This window comes from Phascolarctos cinereus, unplaced genomic scaffold (genome assembly GCF_003287225.1).
Source record: "Phascolarctos cinereus isolate Bilbo 61053 unplaced genomic scaffold, phaCin_HiC Scaffold_9;HRSCAF=440, whole genome shotgun sequence".
Classification (NCBI taxonomy): domain Eukaryota; kingdom Metazoa; phylum Chordata; class Mammalia; order Diprotodontia; family Phascolarctidae; genus Phascolarctos; species Phascolarctos cinereus.
In genome coordinates this window covers 95,933,552-95,959,567 of record NW_027556402.1, presented here as the reverse complement: position 1 = coordinate 95,959,567, position 26,016 = coordinate 95,933,552, and the positions used below count along the sequence as shown (strand labels likewise).

General features: G+C 36.5%; 1 protein-coding gene across 11 annotated transcripts in view; it reads left to right on the top strand.

Moving 5' to 3' along the window:
• Positions 1–26,016, top strand: part of RAPGEF2 (Rap guanine nucleotide exchange factor 2) — a 310,785-nt gene that overhangs the window by 205,567 nt on the left and 79,202 nt on the right. The window contains exon 1 of one of the 11 annotated variants that reach the window (XM_020969704.2): positions 1,749–2,078. The exons of 8 other annotated variants lie outside the window; for them this stretch is intronic. In XM_020969704.2, coding sequence (XP_020825363.1) covers positions 2,019–2,078 — 60 coding nt within the window. In that variant the 5' untranslated portion in view covers positions 1,749–2,018. Of the gene's footprint in view, positions 1–1,748; positions 2,079–26,016 lie in introns of those variants that run through there. 2 more of the 11 variants (XM_078148658.1, XM_020969706.2) reach the window with 2 other exon arrangements.

The following is a 26,016-nucleotide window of genomic DNA, read 5'->3' as shown; positions in this document are numbered from 1 at the left end:
AAAGAAATTCTTCCTAGTGAATTGTAAAGTCAAGACACTAGGTAAAACCTTGTTGTATAAAATCTAGTTATAAGGGTTCTGGATTATCCTTTATTTTGTATTGTGCATACCTTGTTTCCCTTCCAAAGGGCAAATAATCAGAATCTGAGATATAACAAATTATTGAAAATTCCAAAGGAATTTTTTTTACTTTAAATGCATTATATTCTATATTTATCTGGGTGGGACTTATTCTAGACCAGCAATAAAGCATGCTAACTTTATTAACTGTGTATTGTGTAGAAATCATACAGGTTTAAAAAATGGGGTGGTATATTGAATTTTATATTAATTGATGATTGTGGAAAATGAGTTTCACTCACTTCCCCCCTTTTTGCTTTTTGAGGAGGCACATGTCTCCCAAAACCATGCAAAGCTTGTCAAATGTGCATTTTCTAAATACCTAGTTGATATTTGTTTTCTGTGGTACATCGAGATATTTGGAGGGTGGGGAAGGGAGAGATGCTGTCAAATCCATTTCTTTATCTTTCACCTTGGTGAGGGAAAATCATATTTTAGTTCAAAGCTGTTCAAGTAAGTCCCTGCTCCTTATTCCCACCCTGTCTCCAGTGATATTATTTGGAGTCAGCAATCAATGGATTCCATCCCTCTGGGACTTGCTTAACCTCCAGAAGCTGATATAATACAGGCAAGAGCTTGTTACTTTATCTAAATTGTCCATCTCTACCTTAATGAGTGAAATGGTTAAGTGTGCATGTTGGGTGGGTGGGTGGGGGGCGGTGGCCGGGTGGGCGAGCCTCAAGGAATGTCTACCATTTGAGCTGAATATTTCAGTGTATATAGGGAGAGGGAGGGCGAGAGAGAAATCCACTTACATCACTAGAACTGCATTGAGTGTGAGCCTGTGCAGGTTAAGAGAGAGACTACAGTGTCTTGCTTTCTGCAGGAAGCAGCAATGCCGTTTGTTTCCTAAGAGGAATTTTTTTATTTAGAAAAGGAAGCTTTCTCTCTACCCAGGAAATGGCTTTCCTTGTGCGTTGCTATGCCAACTGCCTGCAGCCATGGTCCTCCAAAGTAAGCACAATAATGTAATTATATCGGTGTATTGCATCCAGACTCATGATTCTCGAGATTTTGTGTGTGCATGTGTCGTGTTTCTGTTAGTGACTCTCTTGGTAGTAGACGTGCTTGCATTGAGAGTGAGGGACAGACATCATTAAATTAAATGTCTATCAATGTCATGCTGCTAAGATTAATTGTGCAAACTTGGTTAGTTGAGTGGAACAGAGATCACTGGTCACTACTGTCAGCATCATTAGCAGCCAGGGAGGAGGTCGGTCCCTGTTCACACGCTCTGCCCTGATTTTCTCTCTCTCTCTCTCTCTCTTTCTCTCTCCCTCTCTCTTCTCTCTCTCTCTCTCTCTCTCTCTCTCTCTCTCTCTCTCTCTCTCTCTCTCTCTCTCTCTCTCTCTCTCTCTCTCTCTCTCTCTCTCTTCCACCTCCTTTCCCTCTTCTTCTTGGTTGGAGGGGATCTGTGTGTGATTGCAAATGAAACAAGAGTATTAACAATGCTTGACTGAATGCTAGAGGCTGGTTCCTACACCATCCTGACTAATATAATACTGTATTAAGCCTTTTTAAAGGGAGTCTGTGTGCAGTCAGCCATTTTAGCTTTTTTTTCCCTTCCTTTTCTTTTTCCTCTTGTTCCTCAATCTCAAAAATGGTCTTGTTTTCTTGGAAGACTGTTAGATGTGTAAGGTTTCACCAGGCTTGTGACAGCCTAAGATGCTTAGAGTTTCAGGGTTATAAAAATGGAGACGAACACCATCGTTTGGATGGCTTTTCGGTACAAGTGTGAGGATTTTTTTAAGCTCACCAATAGTGACACTTTATACTGCAGCTTGGTTTCCCTCTCCTATTTTTTTTCCTTTTTAATTTAATGCTGTAGAGGGTGACTTGCCATCCATGAGAGATTGGTACATGATGTGTAAATTCAGTTCAGCATATGTTTCTTCATTATGAAACCACTAGCAATCCCAGCTAACCATGGAGTTATGGGCCAGCAGGAGAAACATTCAGTAAGTATTGCAAAATGCTGCTTGTGTTATCGGTAGGATATCATAGTAAACTGCTTTTAAATGGAAGTTGTTTCTGCTTCTCTTCAAGGGAAAGGATTTTGGAGGGCTTAATGGTTCTGTGGTCGGGAGGGGAAGTTGGTCGGACTTGTTTGTCCAGTTTTTTTACTTTATTATTATTAATTAAATTTTTATGCTTATTTTAGTTAAGACTTTTATTTAAAAAATAATTATTGGAAAGCATAGGATAGTTAATTCTTTTAATCAGAAATGAGGAAAATGACAGTTGTTTTAACTTAATGGATTACAGTTTAAAAAATGTTTTAGAGTTCATAAGTAGAGTGACATGCCATGAGATGTCCAGCTTAGAATGAGCTTTCATGATGTAGAACTTTGAGTGAAATAGGGCTTTGACTATTAATTTGGTAATGCATATATTAATGATATATATATATATATATATATATATATATATATATATATATATATATATATATGTTGATTTAATATATATTAAAAGCATGTGCAGGGGGGAAATACTAGGGGAAAAATGCCAGAAGTACTGGTGCTTTCTAATTGATCCCATGAGTCAGCTTCACCTCTGTCATGTTGTAATCCCAGGAGGCTACTAGTGTTGTTTGTGAGAAGCACATTTATAAGCCTAAAACCAAGTCTTGACCTCAAGTGTCAGGAACGTTGCTTTGTTTTTCTACTTATATAAAAGCATGTTAAAAGTTCATTACACTGTCCCAATTTGCCTGATTTACATCACAGAATTTGAAGCACATTGAAATTGCTTCTAAGCAGTTGAGGTGATAGTGTCTGATTAGTTTTGAAATTCATTTATCCTGAAGTTGTAGCATCTTATTGTAATTTTAGTTGTAGTTCATGTTCCTATGGTGTTTAAAGGCTTAAAAAGCATTTTCCTCACAAAAGTATGGATGTGAATTCAATATGTGAACTATATTTTACATAGAGGTAGTGGTATGGAGGTAGTGGGAAGATGTGTAGTATTAAGAAACTTTTCCAAAACTAAAAAGTTCCTAAATATGGGGAGATGCATGGCTAAGACTTGGGGAATTAATTGAAAGAAAGACTCTAAAAACATATAGTTTTAGTCAAATGGCAGTGTTCCTTGTCAGTCTTAGCTTTTACCAGATGTCAGTAAGAATGTTAGTATGAGGTAAACCATAAAAATAAAGTTTAACTGATGGCATTTTTTTTTCCTTTTCACAGTTACTTCTTTGGGGAAAAAAGATTTAATCTCTGTTTTATTGAAACTACATATGTATAGGGGAAAGAAAGAAGGAATAGTTCTGGGGAGATGATAACAGTAAACATAGATTTCTTATCAAAGAACTTTTTTTTTGTATCAAATGCATGTTAAGTCCACACATTTTAAACAGTCGTTCCATATGTAAAAATAAAGAAATTAATGCCAATTTCATTCAGTTTGGTACTTTCATAGAATTTTTGAAGTATTTTACTTATTAAATGTATTACCATTTAGTAAGTTAAAAGCTTTATAAAGTAGTAGTATAGATACCTCTATATTCAATTGGTAATGGAAATCTTACTCCCTAAACTTATTTGCTAAATAGCCATTTGATTTTTTTTTTAATATAGGATTTGGTTGATATAAGCATTTTAAAGTAGTAATGTAGGTATGGAGTTGCATAGAAGAAAACTTCAAGGAAATATTATGTGCATCAAATTAGTGTCTCTCCTTTTTGACCTATGCTAACAGAACATTACCTTTGAGATATAAGGTAGTAGAGGGGTATTTGTGAGTTTGGTAAGTTCTTTGCCAGCTGCCTTATTACTTTTAAAAATGAACACTGCTGCCCTTCTTGTGTAGCCTTGCCTCCTTTGCTCACAATGTAAAGTATTTTAATTGATATGCTCTAAAAATAAAAGAATTAAAAATTTGGAGAATTACTCTAGGCATTTGTAGAGAAAGAAGGCAGCCTGTCAAGGCATGAGTTCAAAGTGTATCTCTGGTATAAAGTGGTTTTGTGATGGTAAACAAGCAGTTCAAAGATCAGTGCCCCAGGCAACTCTCAAAAATTTTGTAAGTTGCAGACAACATTGGTTGATCTGCTTTGGCAGAGGGAGGTACTTCAGAAGCTAAACAAAGCAATGAAAGAAAACACAGATCTGGTCCATATCTATTTTGATCTTAATCTCATTCTCTCAAGAGTTATAAGTTATCCCTTCCACATTGCTGGGATTAGGGGCACAGCACCCCAGTGATCTGGAAAATCCCGTAGAAGAAGTCTGAATTTTTTTCTTTTTCTTTTATGGGATGCTTATAGTACCATATTGTAAAATTTGGATTAATTATTTGGTTATAGGCTCTGTGTCATCTACTGGCCTACACATGTTGTCTGTAGCTTCTGCAAAAGTCCCCCCCAAAATTCCCATTTAATTTCTTATGCCAACTAAAATATATTGAAACCATGATGGAAAAAGTCATGATGTGGAAGGGATAACTATATTTGTTTACAGTTTGTGTCTTTCAGAGGTGTGATTTATTATTGGTTGATTTCTGAACTGGTAAATGATGCCTCAGTTGATGGCTTTTAGAAATGAATTTGGGTCCTTTTGACAATAGTTTTGTGAGTTTTCCACTTGGGTGTCCACAGTTCGTCATTTTTCACGATAGAAAAGAATTAAATTGAATAGAAAACCCCACCAGTGGGAACAGAATGTAGAATTACCTAGAGTACTGAGAAGTCAAGTGACTTTCCCAGGAGTCATACAGCTAATATGCTTGTGAAGTTGAACTTGAATCCTGATCTTCCTAGCTTCCAACTATTTTATGATCTCTAATTATGCCTTGTTTTTACCCTTCCCTAATGTTTCTGGAGAATATTACATAAGTTAATTACAAACTTTTATTATGGGAGTGTCATGTATTTCACTTGAAGGGAGGCACTTTTAAAATATGTGTACACAAAGCGCTTTTGGGCAACAAGTAATAATTTTTAAAAATTGTGATGTTGGTATAGTTCTGTGATGTGTACCTCTGTTACTAAGGTAATTTGTTAATTCTACCACCTGAAAGTGTCTTTTACTTGTAAGTATTGTATTTCTAGAAACTCCTTTATTCATTTAGCCCACTCATGTAGCGTACTGTTTCACATATACAAAATGGCACTAGCTATCTTATGGATATTGTGCCTTAGAAGATAATTTATTTAAGTGCAGAGAATAACTTGCTCACTTGGCAAGATCTGATCCAATTAAACTAAGGTATAATCTGGTTAATTAACACTGAGAATTTTTATCATCAGAGTGGCCCTCAGAGTTACATTTAAGTTGATTTGTGCATGAATTAACAAAAGAATGAATACAAAAGCATTTATTAAGTGCCTGCCATATGCCAGGCCTACGTACTAGGTATTGGACCTTCAGTCAGTCGGAAGAGACTTATCAAGTACTTAACTACATGAAGGGCACTGTGTTAAGTGCTAGGGATATAAAGAAAGGCAAAAAAAAAGGGAGAGGGAGGCATTCCAGCACTCAAGTAACTTAATTCTAATGGAGAAATGGGTGGGCTTCTTAAGTTTCATGCTTATGTCACCACCATCTTGAAAACATGCAAACACATTCATCTACATGCACACTACCTTGGCTTTACCCTTTTTCTATATAGTATAATCTCTTTTCCCTGTTAAGATCCTCAAATCTGTGGGCTATTTGTTTTGTATACACATTTGTGTCTTTCCACCTTTGTCTTCTGGTCTTTATCTTCTGTAATATGACTTCTGTTTCCTTTACTGTCCTGAAACTTCTCTCACTATGGCCATCTTGCCAAATGCAATGGCTTCATCTTAGGTTTCCTTTTCCTTGGCCTTGCTGCCTAGGCAAGTAACACTGGCGACCACTTCATACTTCTTTTTCTTCTTTGGTTTCCATGAACAGAACCATTCTTGTTTCTCTTATCTCTGGAATTGCTCCTTCTCTCTCCTCCTTTGCTCACATTCACCACCATCACTCCCTAACTGTAGAACTTTTTCAAGTCCTCAGCCTTTTGCTGATCTCACTTTACAGTAATTTGGTAAGCTCATCTCTTCTCCTGATTTCAAACAGATGCTTCCCAAATCTAAACCTCTGTCTCCGAGATTCATATCAGTTGCACATTTCTAGTTCCCTGGAGAAAATACTCACTTTGATGGTCCATCATGAATTCAATTCATGAAGCATTTATTGAAGGCCTACCATATTCAGAACATTCTGCTAGCTAGGTGCTAGCTAGATACAAAGTTCAAATAAGACTCCAGCTATGGTGGAGCTTGAAGTTCAGAATGGGAATAATCTATATGCCTAGAAACTATAACAAAATCATACATAATATGTGTATTAGAAAGGTTAAAAAAAAAGTGGGGACTGTGCCTGTCAAGAAGGATTAGAGAAAACTTAAAGGAAGTTCTTGGATTTTTTGATTCTTTTGTCTTTGTATCTTCCTAACATTGTACCTGATACACAATAGGTTCTTAAATGATTGATAAAGGTGGAAACATTTAAATTGAACCTGAAAGGATAGCTAAAAATCCTACTGGGAAAGAGGAGAGAAGGTATTTCAGGCATATGAGATACGTCCAGCTTATCTAAACCAAAGCTTACCTTTCTCCCCTCCCACAATCCCCCAAATGACTTTCCTTCCCATTACTGTTAGTGGTACCATTATTCTTCTAGTCTCCTAAGCTCAAATATGCCAAATAAACTTTGACTCTCTTACCTTTCATCTGCCATGTAAAAGAAACTGGTGCCAAATTTTGTTGTTTCTTCCTTTAAAATATTCTTTTGATTCTATCTTTTCTCTTCATTCTTATTGCTTCCACCCTAGTAAGACTCTCATCATTTCATACTTATTTCAATAGTCTCTTCCTTGGTTTACCTATTGGCAGTTGAATCTTCAGAAAATTCTGCATTTTGCTATACTTATGACCCTAAAATATTTCATTATTTCACTTCATTACCTTGCAACTAATTATATGCAGTCTAACTAAACTCCTTTTGCTCATTTCTCACCTCCATGATCTAGTCCTATCCTACCTATCTCTGAAATCATCCAGTCCAATCTCTTTATTTTTTCAGCTGAAGAAACAGTCTCAGAGAGGTTGCCCAAGGTCACAAAGGAAATAAATGATAGAACTTTGCTTCAAACTCAAGTCTTCTTTCTCCATATTCATTATTCTTTCCTGTCTTACTAAAATTCCACGATCTGTCCCCTCATCCAAAACTAAAAAAAAACCATTTGATTCTCTACTTATCTATTTAAATCTTACCCATCCTTCAAGAGTCAGCTCAAGAGTTTCCTTATTTGTGAAGTATTTGCTATCTGTTCCTTTCCATATGAATCCCTCTTCTTTCTCTGAATTTCTGTTGTATCACGTTGTTTAATATGTACATGTTCTTTAATTGGAGCACATGTTTTCTTGTCTTTTCCACTACTAATAGTATCAGGCACCCCAACTTTTTTCATATTCCTGTCACCTTAGATTGTGTTAAGCACATAGTAAGTGTACAATAAATATTGAAGGCAGTATGGTACAGTTGTGAGCCAAAAGAACCTGGGTTAAAATCTTGGCTTAGCCATTTGGTTCACATCTCTGGCTTTCAGTTTCCTCGTATGTAAAATAATGAGTTTGGTTGAGATGACTTTTATGGGCTTTTCTGGCTTTTCATCTATGATTCCATGATTCTTCTTATTGGTGATTCATGTGGGTACAGAATAGGGAGGACATTCCAGGCTAAGAGAAGAGTGTGAGCCACAGAATAGATGCAGGAATCAACATGGAGTGTTCTAGGAAAGAGATCAACCTTTGGAAGTGATGGGTTTTTATTGGAAAATGGTGGGCCAGTAAAGCTGTTAAAATGTGTAATTGTGGGCAGTGAAGTAGAAGAATTAATGTTTTAAAGCTTAAAATGCTTGAAAAATGAAGAGATAGAGGTTTGAAGATCTCTTAGGGTGGGAGGAATGGAAGGGAACACAGTGCCTACCATGTGCCAGTCATTGCATGAAGCACTTTATTATCTTCATAACAATCATGTAGGGTAGGCGCTATCATGATCCCCATTTTACAGTTGAGAAAACTAAAGCAGACAGAGTGTAAATGACTTGGGCACTCCTAATAAGCAATTGAGGCCAAATCTGAACTTAGGTCTTCCTGATTTCTGGCCCAGTGCTCTCTCTCCCCTACATTCCTCCTTAACCTAACTTTTCCCCCCCTCATGACTGATCTATAGTTATCAAAACTCAATTTTAGTAGGATAACATGTAAGAAGAATTTTTTCTTTCACCCTGGCAGTTTGGCATAGTGTCCGGTGCATCTGGTGTATCATTACAATATGTGTGTGTGTGTGTGTGTGTGTGTGTGTGTACATACCCAGTATGGTATTTTTTTTCTTCACCTAAAATTAGGCTGGAGTGTAAGTGATAAGGTATAGTCTTTTGGGTTTTGTACCTTTTGCCATGGTTCCATGGCTTTTTCTTTGCCTAAACTTTATTGTGCCTAATGGGAAGCTAGCAGTCTGCAGATAGACATTTCCTATGTAGATAAACCGATCTCTTGGGGCAAGATTTCCAGTGTTCTGGCAAAAAAAGGAATCCTGAAACCATGTAGTGTGCCACATTGTTTTCCTCAAGGACAAGGTCACCTCACCATTCTCCTTTCTTGGAAACATTCCAAGAAACCCTGGATGCAAACTCTATGTCCTTTTTCCCTTAGTATAAAACAAGATATTTGTTTTCAACTTTTCAGTGTGTATGGTATGTTTACATATATTCACTTCAAAGAATCCCTGTGCTATTATGGGTATTTTTGGTAAGAAAAGTCTTACTTTTAAGAAAAGACATTTCTGGGTCTTGTTTAAAATCTCTTTAGTAAACAGTTAATCATTTCAAAATCAGCACTCATAAATATAATCAAACAGATTAGTTGTGAGAAAAATGAACAAAAGATATCTTCTGGAGGCTAAATTATCACTTGGTTTGGATCTTTGTTAATGAATCCTTTGATTCTGGCTTTTTTTCTCTCCTCCAAAGTCTTTATGTATTATAAGTATTATATACCATTATACTCTAGGGATATAGACTGATGAGTTTTTCATTGAATAACACCTTCAGAAGGGACACTTAGGTTCATTTAATTAATATTCCTGATGTTAGGCATGGTCATACTTTGACAATTTCAAGCCAGGTAATAATTTGTCTTATGTTTAAAAGTCTTCCCAGAGATCACGTTTCAATCTTCTTCAATATCCTTTTCAATAGTTAACAAAAGATCTAATCCAAGTCCATTTTATTTGTGGTACACTAAGAAGAATGTAAGTTAGAATCAAGTTCAAATTCAGGTACTAGTGCTTTTGACCTGTGTTAACCTTGGGCTAGTCACTTAACTTCTGGAGCCTCAGTTTACTCATCTGTAAGACAGAAGGGTTGGACTAGATGGCCTCTAGATCTTCACAACTTTAATTCATTATCCTAGTAATGGGTAAGCTTTTTTTTCCCACTGTTACAATTTTTTAATCTTTAGTTTTTAAATTCTGAACTTAAGAAATAAAACAAGCATTTCCATAACAAAGTAGAATAGGAAAAAGAGGGTTGACCATGAAGCTGCAAATCTATTATTACAATTTGCTTTTCCTTTCAAATATATAATAAAGTTAACATTAACTTTCTTCCCCCCCCTTTGCCCTAGAGATGGCTACCATTACACACACACACACACACACACACACACGTGTAAAACCATGCTGTACATACTTCTATTTATCATTTCTTTCTATGGACACAGCATCTTCCTTCATAGGTCCTTTGTAGTTAATTTGTGTATTTATAATAGTCAAAATGACTTGGTTGCTCAAAGTTATTCTTAAAACAATATTGCTGTTACTTTATACAACATTCTCTTGGTTCTGCTCATCACACTCTTCACTATTTCATGAAAGTCTTCCATGTTTTTCTAAGGTCGTTGAGCTCATCATTTTTTTTTAACTCCCCCCCCATAGTATTTTATTTTTTCCAATTACATGTAAAAATAGGTTTCAACATTTGCTTTCATAAGATTTTGAGTTCCAAATATTTTTCTCCCTTCCTTCTCCCCCTCCCCCCCATTCCAAGATGGCAAGCAATCTGATATAGGCTATCCATGTACAATCATAACAAACATTTTCCCACGTTAGTCATGTTATGAAAGAAGAATCAGAACAAAAGGGGAAAACTACAAGAAATTTTTAAAAAGAGAGAGAGCAAATAGTATGGTTCAATCTGCATTCAGACTTCATAGTTCTTTCTTTGGATGTATAACATTTTCCATCATGAGTCTTGGATTGCTGAGTATTGAGTATTGCTGAGAAGAGAGAAGGCTATCAAAGTTGGTCATCATACAATGTTGTTGTTACTGTGTGCAATGTTCTTCTGGTTCTGCTCACTTCACTCAGCATCATTTTATGTACGTTTTTCTGAAATGTATCTGCTTATCATTTCTTAAAGCACAATAGTATTCTGTTACATTTATATACCATAAATTATTCAGCCATTCGCCAGTTGATGGGCATCCCCAAAATTTCCAGATCTTTTCCACCTCAAAGACAGCTGGTATAAATAGTTTAGAACATACAGGTTCTTTACCTATTTCCCTAATCATCTTGGGAAATAAACCTAATAATGGTATTACTGGGTCAAAAGCAGTTTTATGAGTCTTTGGAGAGAATTCCAAGTTGCTTTCCCAAATGGTTGTATTAGTTCATAGTTCCACCGACAATGAATTCATGTCCAGTTTTTCCATATCCCCTCCAGCGTTTATCACTTTCACGTCCTATCATTCTAGCCAATCTGATAAGTGTAAAATGATTATCTCTTGGTTGTTTTAATTTGCAATAAACTCTTTACATATGTTATCTCATTTGATCCCCACAACTACCCTGTGAGGTAGGTGCTATCATTATTACTATTTTACAGATGAGGAAACTGAGGCTGAGAGAGATTAAGTGACTTACCAAAGGCCACACAGGTAATAAATAACTAAATCAGGATTTGAACTCAGGTCTTCCTGACTTTTAAGTCTAGCATTCTCTCCACTGTGCTGCCTAGTTGCCTGCCTAGTTGCCTGATATTTTTGTTAAGATAGCACCATAAGCTAAACAGAGGAAATTGACAGTTACATCTATCTCTCTCATGCTTTTATTAAGTCATCTGATATCTCAAGTTGTGTTTTTTTTATCTTTTAAATTTTTACTCTTACGTCTTGTTTGGACTTGAGGTTTGTATGTAAAATTTTTTAAAATTTTGAGTGTCTTTTTTTTTAAGTTAAAAAAACCCTTAAACTTAATGAACATCATGCAACATGAATATTTCTGTGTACAAAGAATAGAAAAGGGAATTGTATATAAAACTATGGATTCCTATTATATCCTTTAAAAAAAGTATATATTAAATTTCACGTGGTAGTACTAATGCTGCTGTGCTTGTTTATGTCCCCTTCAGAGTTTCCTCCTTCTTTCTTCTATGGTTTTTTAATGTTTCATTGACTTTTCTTTTTTTCCCTCACTCTCACTATCCAAATCTCTTCTCCTTTGTGACAAATAAATATAGTTAAGCAAAACAAATTCACACATTGAACGTGTTTGAAAATATATGTCTCATTCTTCACCTCTAGGCCATCACCTTTCTACCAAGAGGTGTAGTATTCCGGAGTTTGGGTTATGGGGATCTTTTTTTTTGCCCAAGGGTGGGGGGGGTGGGTGAGAAAGACTCTGTGTGTGTGTGTGTGTGACACAGGTAGGGGGCAGGAGGAATGGGAAAGAGGAGTCTCAGTGTCTTTTAAAAAATAGTATTGATAATCTTAATAGTGGTCCTTTGAGAGATCCCAGTTACATAAGCTTTCAGTGTTCCATTTCTCTAAACCTAAGATTCTCCCCTTGGTCCTCTTTCTTTACCCTCTTTTTGTCCTAGCATTCCATTGTGAAAAATTTCTTTGGAATCATCAAATAGATCCAGTGTGGACCACATTAGGATGCCTTTTTGCCTTTTTTTTTCTTTTTTCTTTTTTTTTTGGTGAGGCAGTAGGGGTGAAGTGAATTGCCCAGGGTCACACACATAGTAAGTGTCAAGTATTTGAGGCCAGATTTTAATCCAGGTCCTACTGACTCCAAAGCCAGAGCTCTATCCACTGCGCCACCTAGCTGCCCCAAGATGCCTTTTTGAAAATAGCAAGTGGTGTCCATCATCAGGACTGTCTGTAGCTATCTGCCTCTGTCCTCCAGCCTCCCTCTCCTCGCCTCTTCTGTCCCTCACGCACACTCCACTTATGCAGATCAGCCATTTGTCTATTACTATAGTCTTAGAGTTGCTTGAGATTTGAAATGGAGTTTCCCTTAGTGTCTGTCTGTTTCTGTTTCTCTTTCTTTCACACACGCATGCACACACACACACACACACACACACACACACCCCATTATGAGTTAGAGATAGGACAAGACTAGTTCTTCCTGACCAAGCCCAATCCTCTATTCATCATCCTGCAATGGCTTTCATCACCATATAGAAATTGGAAAATCCATGTGGTCATAACACTATGCTTCTCAAAGCACATATAAATTGACATGGCCTCTGTTCTTTACGGATTTACCATAATCAGAGTTAGGATAGGAGAAACAAACAGGAACATGCAAGCACTTGCTCCTAGAGAACACATTAAGCAAAGAAACTAGCATGAAGATGCTGGTGAAAAATAGGCTGCCTTTGTTTGTTGCATCATGCAGGTGCCATTCTTTTGCCTCCCACATCTCTGATCAACTGTTAGAAAATGGCCTTTTCTTCTTTCATTTAAAATGGAGGTGGAAGGGGGGTAGAGTTGGCAAACTCAAGCTAGTGCCATGTTTTGGACAGCCTGCAAGCTAAGAATGGCTTTTACGTTTTTAAATAAAAGACAGTTTTACTTACAATTGTAAAACGCATTCTTAGCTCCACAGGTCAGTCTCAAAATAGGCTGTTGGCCATAGTTTGGCAACCTCTGATAAAAGATCAGTTCCTCCTTTTAAAATTTGGCTTAAGTGCCAGCGCTTTGATCTGAAGTCCTGTTTATCATGTGGAAGTACTGGAATCTCCTTTCTTACTTTAACCTCCTCCTTGTTCTTCCATGCTGCTATGACAGTTGCCATGACTTAATAATGATGAGATTGGCAATGCTATCCTAATAGCAGATGCTTCCTTTTCTGTTCTTCAGCCCTCTGACTGAATTTATAGGAGCTGCCATCAAATGATGCCTTCTGTAGGGTCATAGATTTAGAGGTGCAAGTGGTCTTAGACACCATCTGGTTCAACCTCTCATTTTACAGATTAAAGAAACTTTGAGCCGGAAAAGACAGGTGAAGTGAATTGCTGGATGCTAGAGTCCTAACAGGTCCAATGGGAAGACTTGGCTTGGGTTTGTGTAATTCAAGGAAAGTAGAAATGTCATAAGTAATTTAGTATATTTTCTCATAAAATTTAGCTTTGTATTAAAATTACACAATATGGAGCCTAGACTAAGGTCTGGAAATAGATTTACCTGGGACTAAAGAGGTGATTATATACTGTCCTGCTCAAGGGATAGGGTAAAGCAAGGGTTGGGGGAGAGCAGCCTTAGTTTATATAGATGGAGTCAGGAATACATAGACATGTGGCCCATCCCACGATGTTCTGGTTACTCTTCTTGTTGATATTTGCTAGCCTAGGCATTGTCTGTCCAAAAATATGATGCTGAGAAGTGAACACAGTGTTCCTAATATGGTCTGGTCAGGGCAAAATATAGATAGGAAATACCATGCCCCCTTTTCCTGAAAACTGTGCTTCATTATGTGGCCAGTAATCACATTCACTTTTTTGGCTGTCATATCCCAGTGCTGACTCATTGAATAGATTAAAAAAAAAACCCCTAAAACCCCTGGATTGTTTTCAGTCAAATTGTCTTCTAAACATGCCTCACCCTTCTACTTGTAAAATGTATTTCTTGAACCTGTGTAAGACTTGAAGTGTATCCATATTATATTTAATCTTGTTGGATTCAGTTTTTGGGACTGTAAAAGTCATTGAATCCTGACTGTTATCTTGTCTATTATCTGTCTCTCCTAGCTTTGGATCATTTGCAACTTTGATGAATATTCCATCTATACTTTCTTCCAAAGTCATTTGATAAAAATGTAAAGTAGTTCCTGGCCACACACAGTTCATTTCATATGACACTCTTGGACACCTTCTAGGCTGATGTGGAACAATTAATGATTATCCTTTGAATCAGTTATTTAGCCAATCGTAGTTCACCATATTGTACAGTCTTCTATCCCACATCTGCATTTTTTCCCACATGAATAGCGGGTGATATTTTATAAAACACTTTGACATAACTGATTTATTTATATCTGATCAGTCTTGTAGTCTGCTATTGTCCCTCAGATCAATTGTCCCTGTCCATAGCTTCATAATCTTTTTCACCCCTGCTCAGAAACTTAAATTCTCCCTTTATCTCCCATTATAAACTGAGCAATCCTTGAAGGAAAGAATGATGCCTTAAATCATCTGTAAGATCCCTTAGTATCCAGCAGAGTATTTTGCATGTAGTTAACTTGTATCTTTTCTCATTTGACCTGCTTACTTTCCTCCAGCTTATATATTTCTGACCTCTGGGTTGTTAATAAATTTACCCAAGGCTTCCATTCATGGCCATTACTGGGGTGGGGGTGGGGGGAGAAACTGTTTTTGTCCTCAGATGCTTTATAGTTGAAACAGGCGGAAATACCCCACAATATGCTCATCTAAACTCTGCTCCCCTACCTAGTTGCCTTGCTGTCACCCAGGGGTTCCCTGGCAATCATATATTCCATCTTGCCTCCTCTTCTTTCTTCACATATTTATACACTAGTTGCTGTGTATTAGCCTCTTGCAGGCTCACAATAGTTATTTCTTTAATTTTTTTTTTTAAAGATCTTTGTTGTCTTTTCTTTTGAACAGTTTAAACATGAGAGCCTTTGGGGGGAGTTGGACCAGGCAGCACTAAACCCAGTTAGTTATACAGTAATTTCTTAAGCTGGTTCTAAATTGCCTCCATCATGTGTTTTCAGCTATGCCACTGTAATCTTGAAGTGATTTTTAATTTTCAAAGGCATCAAATCCCAACTTCTGGATGTGTGCTCCAAAGCCCTTAACTACCTGACCCTGCTGTATTAAAGAACACTTAGTCTATTACCAACAAACTCTGTTCCAATCCAACTACTTAATCTTTTATTCTTAGCTGGCTTTCCTTTTAGGATAAGGTATATTTTTAATGTCAGTGTCAACGCCCCTTCCTTTTTCCTATTCTCTCAATCTCAATTCAAAAGTCACTTCTTTCATGAAACTTTTCTGGAATTTCAGCTCAGTGTAAGCTTAACCAAACATGATAACATTGCTTCCTGTATGAATGGTGATTTTATGCATCTGTGCTTTGATGTATAATTGTACGAATGTATAGTTTTCATGTTTCTCATTTTAGATGACCCTGGACTCAGGTCCCGGGATGAAATTGTGCCTCTGACACAGATTTGGTGACCATGGGCAAGTCTTTTAGCTTTTCAGTACCCTAGGCACTTCTCACCTTACAGACAAGTGTTGATCTTGGGGCTTGGGCAAATTTCCATACTGGCATTTCCCTATCCAGATGAAATTACAGGTCTGTGTCTGACTCTGGTCTCCACCCCACCCCATCCCTTCCCCCAAAAAAGAAAAGAAAAGCTCTTTATAGGCAGGGAGTATGTTTTCTTACTAAATAAATCTACATGGCCAAAAAAGAGTCAATAAAAACACTTAGAATCTTAATAATCTTTGTATGTCAGTGATTGGCTTAGCTATGTACACTATGACGTTCCTCACAGTTAGAGTGGGATATCAGTCACCATGTTTTCAGTCTGCTTACTGCCAATTTTATGTCATTTCATGTAAGCACTACCATAATGACCACGTAGTGGTACCACTTCTTACTTAATGCCTTGTCCGCGGCACTGAACAATGTTCGCTGTTGAACCACTTTGCAGTTTCTGCCTTAGAAGGAACTAAAATCATGAGACAGGTAGAGAGATGGAAAATGATCCTTAGTGCAAAATGAAAATATAACAGTAGTATAATTTACAACTAAAACCTTAGGATAAGAATTTCAACAAGTGTGAAAATATTTACAAAATATTTGATGTTACCACTGTGAGAGCCAAATGTTTCTCACCCAGATGTGGGCACATTTTAGAATTCCAAGTAAGACTATGTCCAATGACTTTATATTCTAGTCTTCTGTTGCATATTGTGCTGGAAAAAAAATAAGTGCTTTTGTAGCCTTTTAATGAGGGTGTTAAATTTTTCTTAACCCTGTTTTGGTTTTATATTCACTTAAAAATTCAAGAAGTGTATTGCTGTGCATAATCTAGCTAATTGTCCACCAGGGAAGCATATTAATTGGTTTACAATCTAAAATTTGTTTACAAATGCCCCCCCAAAATCCCAAACACACTAAAAAACCCCAGACTTCATATTATTAACCCTTAAACTGTAATTTTCATGTAATACTGAAAAATTTGTATTAATGGATTTTATTCATAGGAGCCTAATTTTAGGTAAGAAATTATCCATTTAAGTCTTCCATAGTAAACATTCTTTTTTCATATTTTCATGTCTCAGAGTTATAAATTGTAATGAGAGCACCCAAGTATGATGATTTTTCATTAGGTCAGGGATCTTCATTAGGTCAGGATTTTACTAAAGGTGTCAGAATCTAACCTTTCATAATATGTGCTTAATGGTCTGATAATATCAGACCATAACCATAAGCCTCTTAGGAGGACAGGGTAATAAATATGATCATAAAAAGCCTGTGAGGATTTTAATCTTTTGATCCCCAACAGAGAATATAGCCAGAACAGTCTTACTTTTTGAAGTGTTTGTAAAAAATGAACCTCTCTTCTGATTTTCTCAGTAATCAGTATATTTCCATCTGGTGAAGTAGGGAGTCAAGTGGGTGGACTGGTTTTTCTAGACTTTATGGACCTGAAAAATGAGCCTTGAGTAGTGAGACAAAATATTGCTAAGAATTCTATGACAGTAAGACATTTGAAAGATTCTATGGCCCTACAAAAATGGTGAATACTAAAAATAAAAACAAACAAACCAACCAAAAACAAAAAAAACCTCCCACAATATGTTTCTGGTGAATGGAAATGCAATATATTCACTTAGGTTTTTAAAAAATGTCTTAAGTTTGTGTGCATTTTCTGAATCATATTATTTCCTGTAATTGAAAATGACATGATAGCTGATGTGTAGAATAAGCATCCACACACATCAAGACTATTCCTCTTAACAATCCTTGTTGAAGGTAGGACACGTATTACTAGTCTCTTTTTGTAGAAGAGCAACCTCAGACTTAAAGAATTTAAATGATTTTCCCAAGATTATACCACTAGTGAGAGCAGAGCTGATTCCCAAGCTAACTACACTTCCATAATAACAAGGAAAAGATATCTAGATGCCCACTGAAGTGGGTTTAGTTTTTTTTATTACACTGACTAGATATAAAAATGATTAAATTATGTGAAACATTTGCCATCTTGAAGAAGATATAGATAACTCATTGTTCAAGGAAGGCACTTATTAAGCAGATTAGTTAACCTTCAACATTTCTTCTTTCCTGATATATTGATAATACCAGTGACTACATTGGTAGCCTCTTGAATAAATTTTAATTAAATTGAAACTAATAGCCTTAATTCTTTAGAGTATTATAGTATAAAATATTAATACAGATATTTGTTCTAGTGCTTTTCAGCAAATATATTTAAGGGTATTCTTACCTTGAACGCAGTTTGTTTGAGAAGCATGTTATGGACACTGATATTCTTAACTCTTAGATTGGCCCCCATTTGCATTATACTGTCTGCTCTCTTTTTACAGATAGCTGAGAACACTCTTCTGTATTTAGACAGTAGGAAAAAAAATTGTTCCCTTACCTACTAGGTCTTCCCTGTATACAACTTTCCATCTTCTATCTTTGCTCAGGTAGGTTCCTCATGTTTAAAATGTATTTTCTGCTCATGTCTGCCTTAGAATCCCTATCTTCCTTAAGAGAACAGCTAAAGTATTACCTCTTCTATGATACCTTCCCTGATTTCCAACAGTTAATACTCAAATCAACAAAGTTGAAATTTTTTTATATTATTTTGCTTCATATGTTTATCTCTTTACCTTTTGTGGCCCACTTTTTTAGGGCAAGGACTTAAGTGTTATTAGGCATGTAATAAATGTTTGTTTAAATGGAGTGAAATGAGATGCCCTCATAATTATAATCCTTTTAGTGAAGAAAAATTGTTTCATTTGCGTCTCTCACTAGCTGTAGTTTGGAACACTTTTTTCACTAACAGAAGCAACAAACAAAATGGGGGGAAATGGCCTGATTAACCCAGTTGTTGTTTTAGCATATGTAGCATAATTTACTAGAATGATGTTAACTATATTGTAGCAATCTTTCAAAAATCATTTCAGGAAAAGCACCACTAACATTTGATTAAGGAGTTAGAAGCTAACATAAAGCAGCCAAAATTCTATTTCTCCAAGTTGTAAAGAGCATGAACAAATGTAATGACATTTATTTTTCTTGCATCATTAAATATCTTTTCTATCTAATTTTTTAATCAATTTTAATTGTACATAGAAAAGGCATTATATTGGGAAATTGTGGTACAATCAGAACGTTGATGTATTGCCTTTTGTGTCTGAATGTTTTTGTGCCTAGGTGGTCAGAACTCCCAGAAACCAAATTAAAAAATCTTCTTTGTCCTAACTGCATTTCATTTCAACACTATTAAATACTATATGCAAAACATGTTAGGTGCTGGGTACAGAAGTCCAAAAACAATTTGATTTGCCACATTTTCCTTAATAACTTTCCTTAACAGAAGGAGCAAAAAGCTTGTTTTGCTCAGTTTACTCCCTGACTTTTGTTCTTCTCCTGACTTTTAAAATGTAGGTATTAGGAATGTTTAAAAGCATCCCCAAGTCACTTGTGATGAAACAGCTTTAATGTTTATAGCACCTCTGATGGATGAAATATTACAAAATGGAATTTTTAAAAAAGCAGGGGGAAGGTGGGGGGCAGGGATCCTAATAGGGATTCCTAAAAGAATCTGAAGATTGGAAAAGAAAAAGAAATGATTGCCTTGAAAATTGTGTAGTCCTTAACCCTGATTGCCTTTCTCTCTCAAAAACAAAAAAAGAAAGAAAATTATATACTCATCGAATTGACTTTATTTTTTTTAAAGGCGGTTGGGGTTAGGTGACTTGCCCAGGGTCACACAGCTACTAAGTGTCAAGTGTTTGTTCTGAGACCTGATCTGAACTCAGGTACTCCTGACTTTAGGGCCGGTGCTCTATCCACTGCGCCAACTAGCTGCCCCTGAATTGACTTTAGCCCCAGTAATTTGGCTAGAAAAAAATTATTAATTGATTCTTATGAGCTGAGGAGAAATACGTTCTAGGAAATAACCATTTTGATTTTGCACTATGCAAATTATTTTCTAAGGATTTAATTTTCTCTCATTTTAAATGAGGGAAGCAAAACAGTAGAAATAGTTTATTGAGACTTCAGGAAAACTTAAGAGACCATTACTGTGACATTATCATTAAGTTATCAGCTTAGGATATGGTGAAGGACCACACATTACTGTTTGAAATTCATCATCAAATAATGACAGGCATCAAGGTGATGCAATGGATAAAATGGGCCTGGAGGTCAGGAAGACTCATCTTCCTGAATTCAGATCTGGCCTCAGACACTTCTTAGTTGTGTGACCCTGGTCAAATCACTTAACCCTGCTTGCAGTTAAATGAGCTGGAGAAATAAGCCACAGGTAGAAGCAGTGTCAAACCCAGAAATTCTCCATACCATGTTTGGAGGGGCAGCAGGAGGGGAGGGCTGGCAGACAGTGCAGCAGAATGGGGCAGGAACATGCAAACGGAGTATGGCAAGGTCTAAGTTTAAGACTGCAAGGGTTTGATGTACAGAGGAGGAGAGGGGTGAAACAGACAAAGTATACCTTATTATACATAAAAGAACTTAACACATCCCTGCCATGCACTGGTTGGACCCATTCTCCTGTTTGCCTTGGAAAGCTTTTGATGCTTTCATCCGTAGGATGATGGGCTCAGTCTAACATCAGTCAGCTGAACAGTAGATTGCTGCTAACACATCACCTCCCACTTGGGAATTTATGGGGACACACACAATAAATTAGTTAATTTTGCTTCATGATGAATGTAATGAAAGAGATGTAAAAGAAGTAAAACACCTATGTATTGAGCTCTTCTTTCACTTGTAACTTCAGCTATTATCAATCACTTGCTTATTCTAAAATTTTCTCTTTTAGTTTCAAAGAAAACATTTATATTTCTTGTGGGTTCTGGCTGTCTCCACCTTTCCAGTGGTTCTTTGATTAGAGACATCCTATTAACATAAGAAAACATGGTGAGATAGGAAAAGTTTTTGTCTGGAAAAGAATGAATTGGTAACTTAATTGGGATCAAGAACCTGAATGTATAGTAAATAAAGCATATGGACAGCTCTCTATCTTTAGAAATGAGCAAACCAGTGGTAATTAAAATTTTTTTTTAACAATAGAGGGTTACCTGAAAAAATATAACATTGAATAATGTTTCTTGAATGCCTATGTATAATTCTGCTGTAGCATCTTACCTAGCAAGTAGGGGCACATATTATTCAGGGAAGTAACCCTTTATTTTCAAGTAGCAGCTCTTTCATTCTAAGATGAACAATACTGGCATTAAGACAGGAGAGGGAAAAAAAGTATTTAATTTACTATGAATACTCATTGAACACACAACATCTTTCCTAAAAATAGAAAATGGGCAGATGTGATAGTAACAAGACAAGTTATCCCTACAACTACCCCTTTTTATATGCCAAAAAGTTTTTTTCATTTGCTAATATCTATATTCTGCTTGCTTACTTTTAGTGGGAGAGTTTAATTCATAATAATGAATATTGAGCTACTGTCATACACAGAATAGACATTATGCTGAGGCTACTTATACTTAAAGGTCTTTACATTCTACTTGGGGAGATGGGATTGATGGGTTAAAATAATGCACAGCTTAAGTTGGCACATGTTCTGAAATATCTAAGTAAAACAGACAATGAATACTATAGGAGCTGGGGAGAGGGTATGACCACTGAGAGGCAAGTTAAATTGAGAAGGCTTAATGGGGTAGGTGGGGCTTCAGCCAGCCTTTGAATAATAGATCACATTTTTCTAATGCTTAATTGGTTTATAAAATGCTTTTTGTCTTTCCACAGCAACTTTTGGAGGGTAGTAGTATAATGGTTATTATCCCCATATTACAGGTGATGAAATTGAGGGTCAGGGTGGGTGAGTGATTTGCTCATAGTTGCATAGATCACACTGCCTCTCATTGTAGTGATAGTTGACATTTATAGAATCAGGAAGACCTGGACTCAAATCCCAACTTTGATGATACTTGTGTGACCATGGACAAACTTCTTAATTTCTTTGAGCCTTCTCTGTAAAGTGAAGATGGTCGCATTAGCCTCTAAGTGCCCTTCTAAATCTAAATCTTATTTCCTATCATTTAGAAAGGAACACTAGGGCTTATGAGATGTGGAAAGGAAAGATGATGATGTTCTAGGTTGGAAGACTAGCAAAAGCCAAAGCAGGGGCTTCAGTGCTCTCTGGCTGTAATTATTGTATTCAGAGAATAGTTTTGTTTGAGCCAAGGTGCTTGTAGGGAAATAAATGGTAGGAGACAAGGTTTGAGTAGAAAGCTGCTAGATTGTGGAGGCCCCAAAGTGCTTAGCTAAGGAGTTTGCACTTTATCTTCTGAGCATATGGAAGAGGAGAAAATAAATGCTATGGAAAAAATAAAAAGTTTTCAAGTAGGTTTTCAAGAACTGTCTCCATTTTTGGAGATTTCAAAATGTGATAGACAATAACTTCCTCCCCCTGGTTTTTACTCTCTTTCGTGGGCTTCCATAGTACATCTCTCTCCTACTTTTACATGCAAGATCATAGAATCTTAGATTTTAGAGTGGAACAGGATCTTAGAAATCAGATAGGTAGTTCAACTTGCTCATTTTAAAAATGTGGAACTGAGTCCCAGAGAGGTTAAGTCACTTGCACAGGATCACATACTAAGCTGACTGTTCCTTCTCAGGATTCTTCACTGGTTCATCAACTTTTTCCCCAAGTGAGTGTGTTGTCAAGGGCAATCTGTTCTCCCAATATAGTGTACTACTTGGGGATCTCATTCTTTCCCATAGGTCAAATTAGTATGTCTATATAAGTAAGTCCCAAACCTATCTATCTGGGCTTAATCTCTTTTATGTGTGCTTTTCTTGCATCTTTATCAGCCTATTGGACAGCACTCATGGTTGCCTACTCATCCCTCAAATTCAGCAGACTCAAAATAGAGTTTATCTTCTCCACTAAACTGGTCTTCACAGTGATACCAGTCTACTAGCCCCTTAGGTTTAAAAGCATGGAACCATCTTTGATTGTTTCCTCTCTTTTATCTTATCCTACTCCCTTATGCCAAGTCTTGTAGCTTCTTCCTTTACAATTTCTCTCACATTTCTTCCTTTCTCTTCACTTGCATGGCCAAGACCTTTCCTGATTTCCCTAATTGTTAGCCCCACCTCCATAACTTTGTATTTATCTTGTAAAAATCCTGTAATTACTTACCTATGAATGTGCTGTATGCCACTGTAGAATGTAATCTCTTTGGGGAAAGGCATTGTCTCCTTATCCTGGAAGGGTTTTATTTTCTTGTTAGGAAGGTGGGATATAGTAGGTTAAAATAAAACACAGTGTAAGTTAGCACATGCTCAGTGATGCTAAGTAAAATAGCAATAAATGCCTGAGGATAAAAAGAGAAAAACCAAACAGTCTCTGACCAGGAGGTGACATTTTAGATGGGGTGAGGACATGTACTAGTGTAGGTATATAGATACATAGCTATGTATACACATGGTACATACACACACACACGCACACACACAGAGTATATATATTCCTATGTACAGGTATATGTATAGTATATTTGGTATATATAATACATATTTGATATATTTCTGTATACACACACACACCAAAACTAGACCAAATGCAAGGATTTTGCATTGACAACCAGGGGCTGTAGGAATGCCTCATACAGAAAGTGATGTTTGAGTTAAGTCAAGTCAACAAGCATTTATTTATTTATGTTTGTTTGTTTATGAAGCATTTTTATTTAAAGTTTTGAGTTCCGATGTCTATCCCTTCTTCCCTCCCCTCCCCCTCTCTGAGGCAATTAGCAATCAGATATAGGTTATACACGTGCAATTGTGTAAAACATTTCCATATTAGTCATTTTGTACAAGAAGACTCGAATTAAAGAAGAAAAATAAAAGTGAAAAATAGTGTGCTTCAGTCTGTATGCAATCAATATCAGTTCTTTGCCTGGAGGTGGTTAATATGCTTCATCATTAGTCCTTTGGTATTGTCTTGGATCATTGTATAGCCAACAATAGCTAAGGCAGCCACAGTTCTTCACTGAACGATATGGCTGTTACTGTGTACAGCATTCTCCTGGTTCTGTTCACTTCGCTATGCATCAGTTCATATAAGTCTTTCCAGGTTTTTCTGAAATCATCCTCCTTGTCATTTCTTATAACACAATAGTATTCCATTACAATCATATGCCACAGCTTATTTAACCACTCCCCAATTGATGGGCATTCCTTTGATTTCCAATTCTTAGCCACCTCAAAAAGAGCTGCTATAAATATTTTTGTACAAATAGGTCCTTTTCAACAAGCATTTATTTAGCACCTACTGTGTTCCAGGCACTGTACTTCATGCTGTGGATTCAAAGAAAGACAAAAAAATAGTCCCTGCTCTTAAGGGGGAAACAGCATGAAAACAAACTAGGTACAGGTAAGGTATATATAGGATAAATTGGCAACAGTCGACAAAGGAAGGCAATAGTGTTAAGGAGGATTGGGAAAAACTTCTTGCTGAAGGTGGAATTTTAGCTAGAACTTGAAGGAAGCCAGGGAAATCAGAAGATAAAGAGGAAGAGGTAGAGAACTCCAAGCATAGAGAACAGAAAGTATGTGAAAATAGCTAGATTCAAGAGAAATGTTGTGCAATTACACCAATGTCACTGGAATGCAGAGTATGTGGGGGATGGGAAATGTAGTTATGTGGAAGAAGAATGGAAATGCATGAGAGGGCCGGGTTATAAAAGGTTTTGAATGTCATCAAACATAGCATTTTATATTTGATCCTACAGGTAATAGGTCCTGGTCACACCTGTGCTTTATGAAGACCAGTTTAACAGCTAAGTGGAGAGTGGACTGGAGGGGAGAAGACATAAGGAGGGAAGAGCAACCAGGAATCTATTACTGTAGTCCAGGTTTTGGCTAAGTTGAAGGAAACTAAAGATGAGGAAAGAGTGTGTTCCAGTCATGGGAAACAGTCAGTTAAAGACATGAAAACAAGATAAGAGAGTTTCATTCCAGTGTTAGCTGAAAAGGTCAGCTGGGGCCACGTGTAAAGGAAGTTAAATGCTATACAGACCTTATATTTTATATCTTTTGCCATGCCTAACTGGTGAATTGAATTGAACCTGTTGGAAATCGCTTTTTAAAAATCTACTTTTTATTAATGATTGAATTTAACTTGTTCAGGGAAGCATTTTATTGATTTTGAGCTTGTATAGAAAGCATAGCATGAAGTAAAATTTAACAAATTACTCAACTTTTGTTATAAGTTGACCTTTATTATTTTATTAAATGGCCATTAAGTTGCCTTTGACCTACTGATTGCCCATTTTATAGGGGCTGAGGAGCCTTCCAATTGCCAAGTGTTTTAGTATATAATGTTTTGGCTAACAGGATTTTCTGTCATAGTTTTATATTTTGCTGGATGAAGGATTTTCCAATTATTAATTATGGAATATACTTGGATAGATGTGCTTTTCAGTCAGATATACTTGGTGATATACATATGGCCTTTTAAAGGTACAGCTATAATCTAGGTTTTTGTGGGGGGGTTTTCCTTTTTTGCACAGCATTGCAAGCACTGTATTTTCTCCATACTATTTCAATTCAGCAAATATTTATTGAGGTACCTACAATATGCCAGCCCATAAGAAGGATACCATGATGAGTTATACATAGTCCTTGTCTTGAGAGAATTTACAATCTAGTTAGGGTTCAAAAGAAATCCTCTCTGTGGGTGTATAGGTAAATATTTAACAGCCAACTCTCCAAGGGGGAAAATTTACCCACAGCAACATTTTTAAGTATAATCTGCATTATTAACATTTTCTCTGTCACTTTAAGGCTTAGACAATCAACAAAACAATAAATGAAACCTTGATTTGTAGCATTTGTGAATTTCCCAAGTGTAAGTGATCACCTTGAAAATTTAACATTCAGGGCAACTAGGTGGCACAGTGGATAGAGCCCTGGCCCTGGATTCAAGAGGACTGAGTTCAAATCCGGCCTTAGACACATAACACTTACTAGCTGTGTGACTCTGGGCAAGTCACTTAACCCCATTGCCTAGCCAAAAAAATAAAAGAAGAAAAGAAAAAGAAAATTTAACGTTCAGTTCTTGCCAGACAAAGCTAGATCCACTATAACTGGATACCCTGTAAAACATAAATATACATACACAAATAAAAGCTTAAAGTGAGTATTGACATTTGTAGGGATGTTATGAGGACTTCCTAAAGATTTAATAGAGTGCTTTTTAAAATGTTTAACTGTAAAAAGAGTGAGGAGACATAATCATCCAGAACCCACTGATTTTGGTTTCTCCTTGCCTAGAAGTATGTTTAATCACATTAAGCATTTGC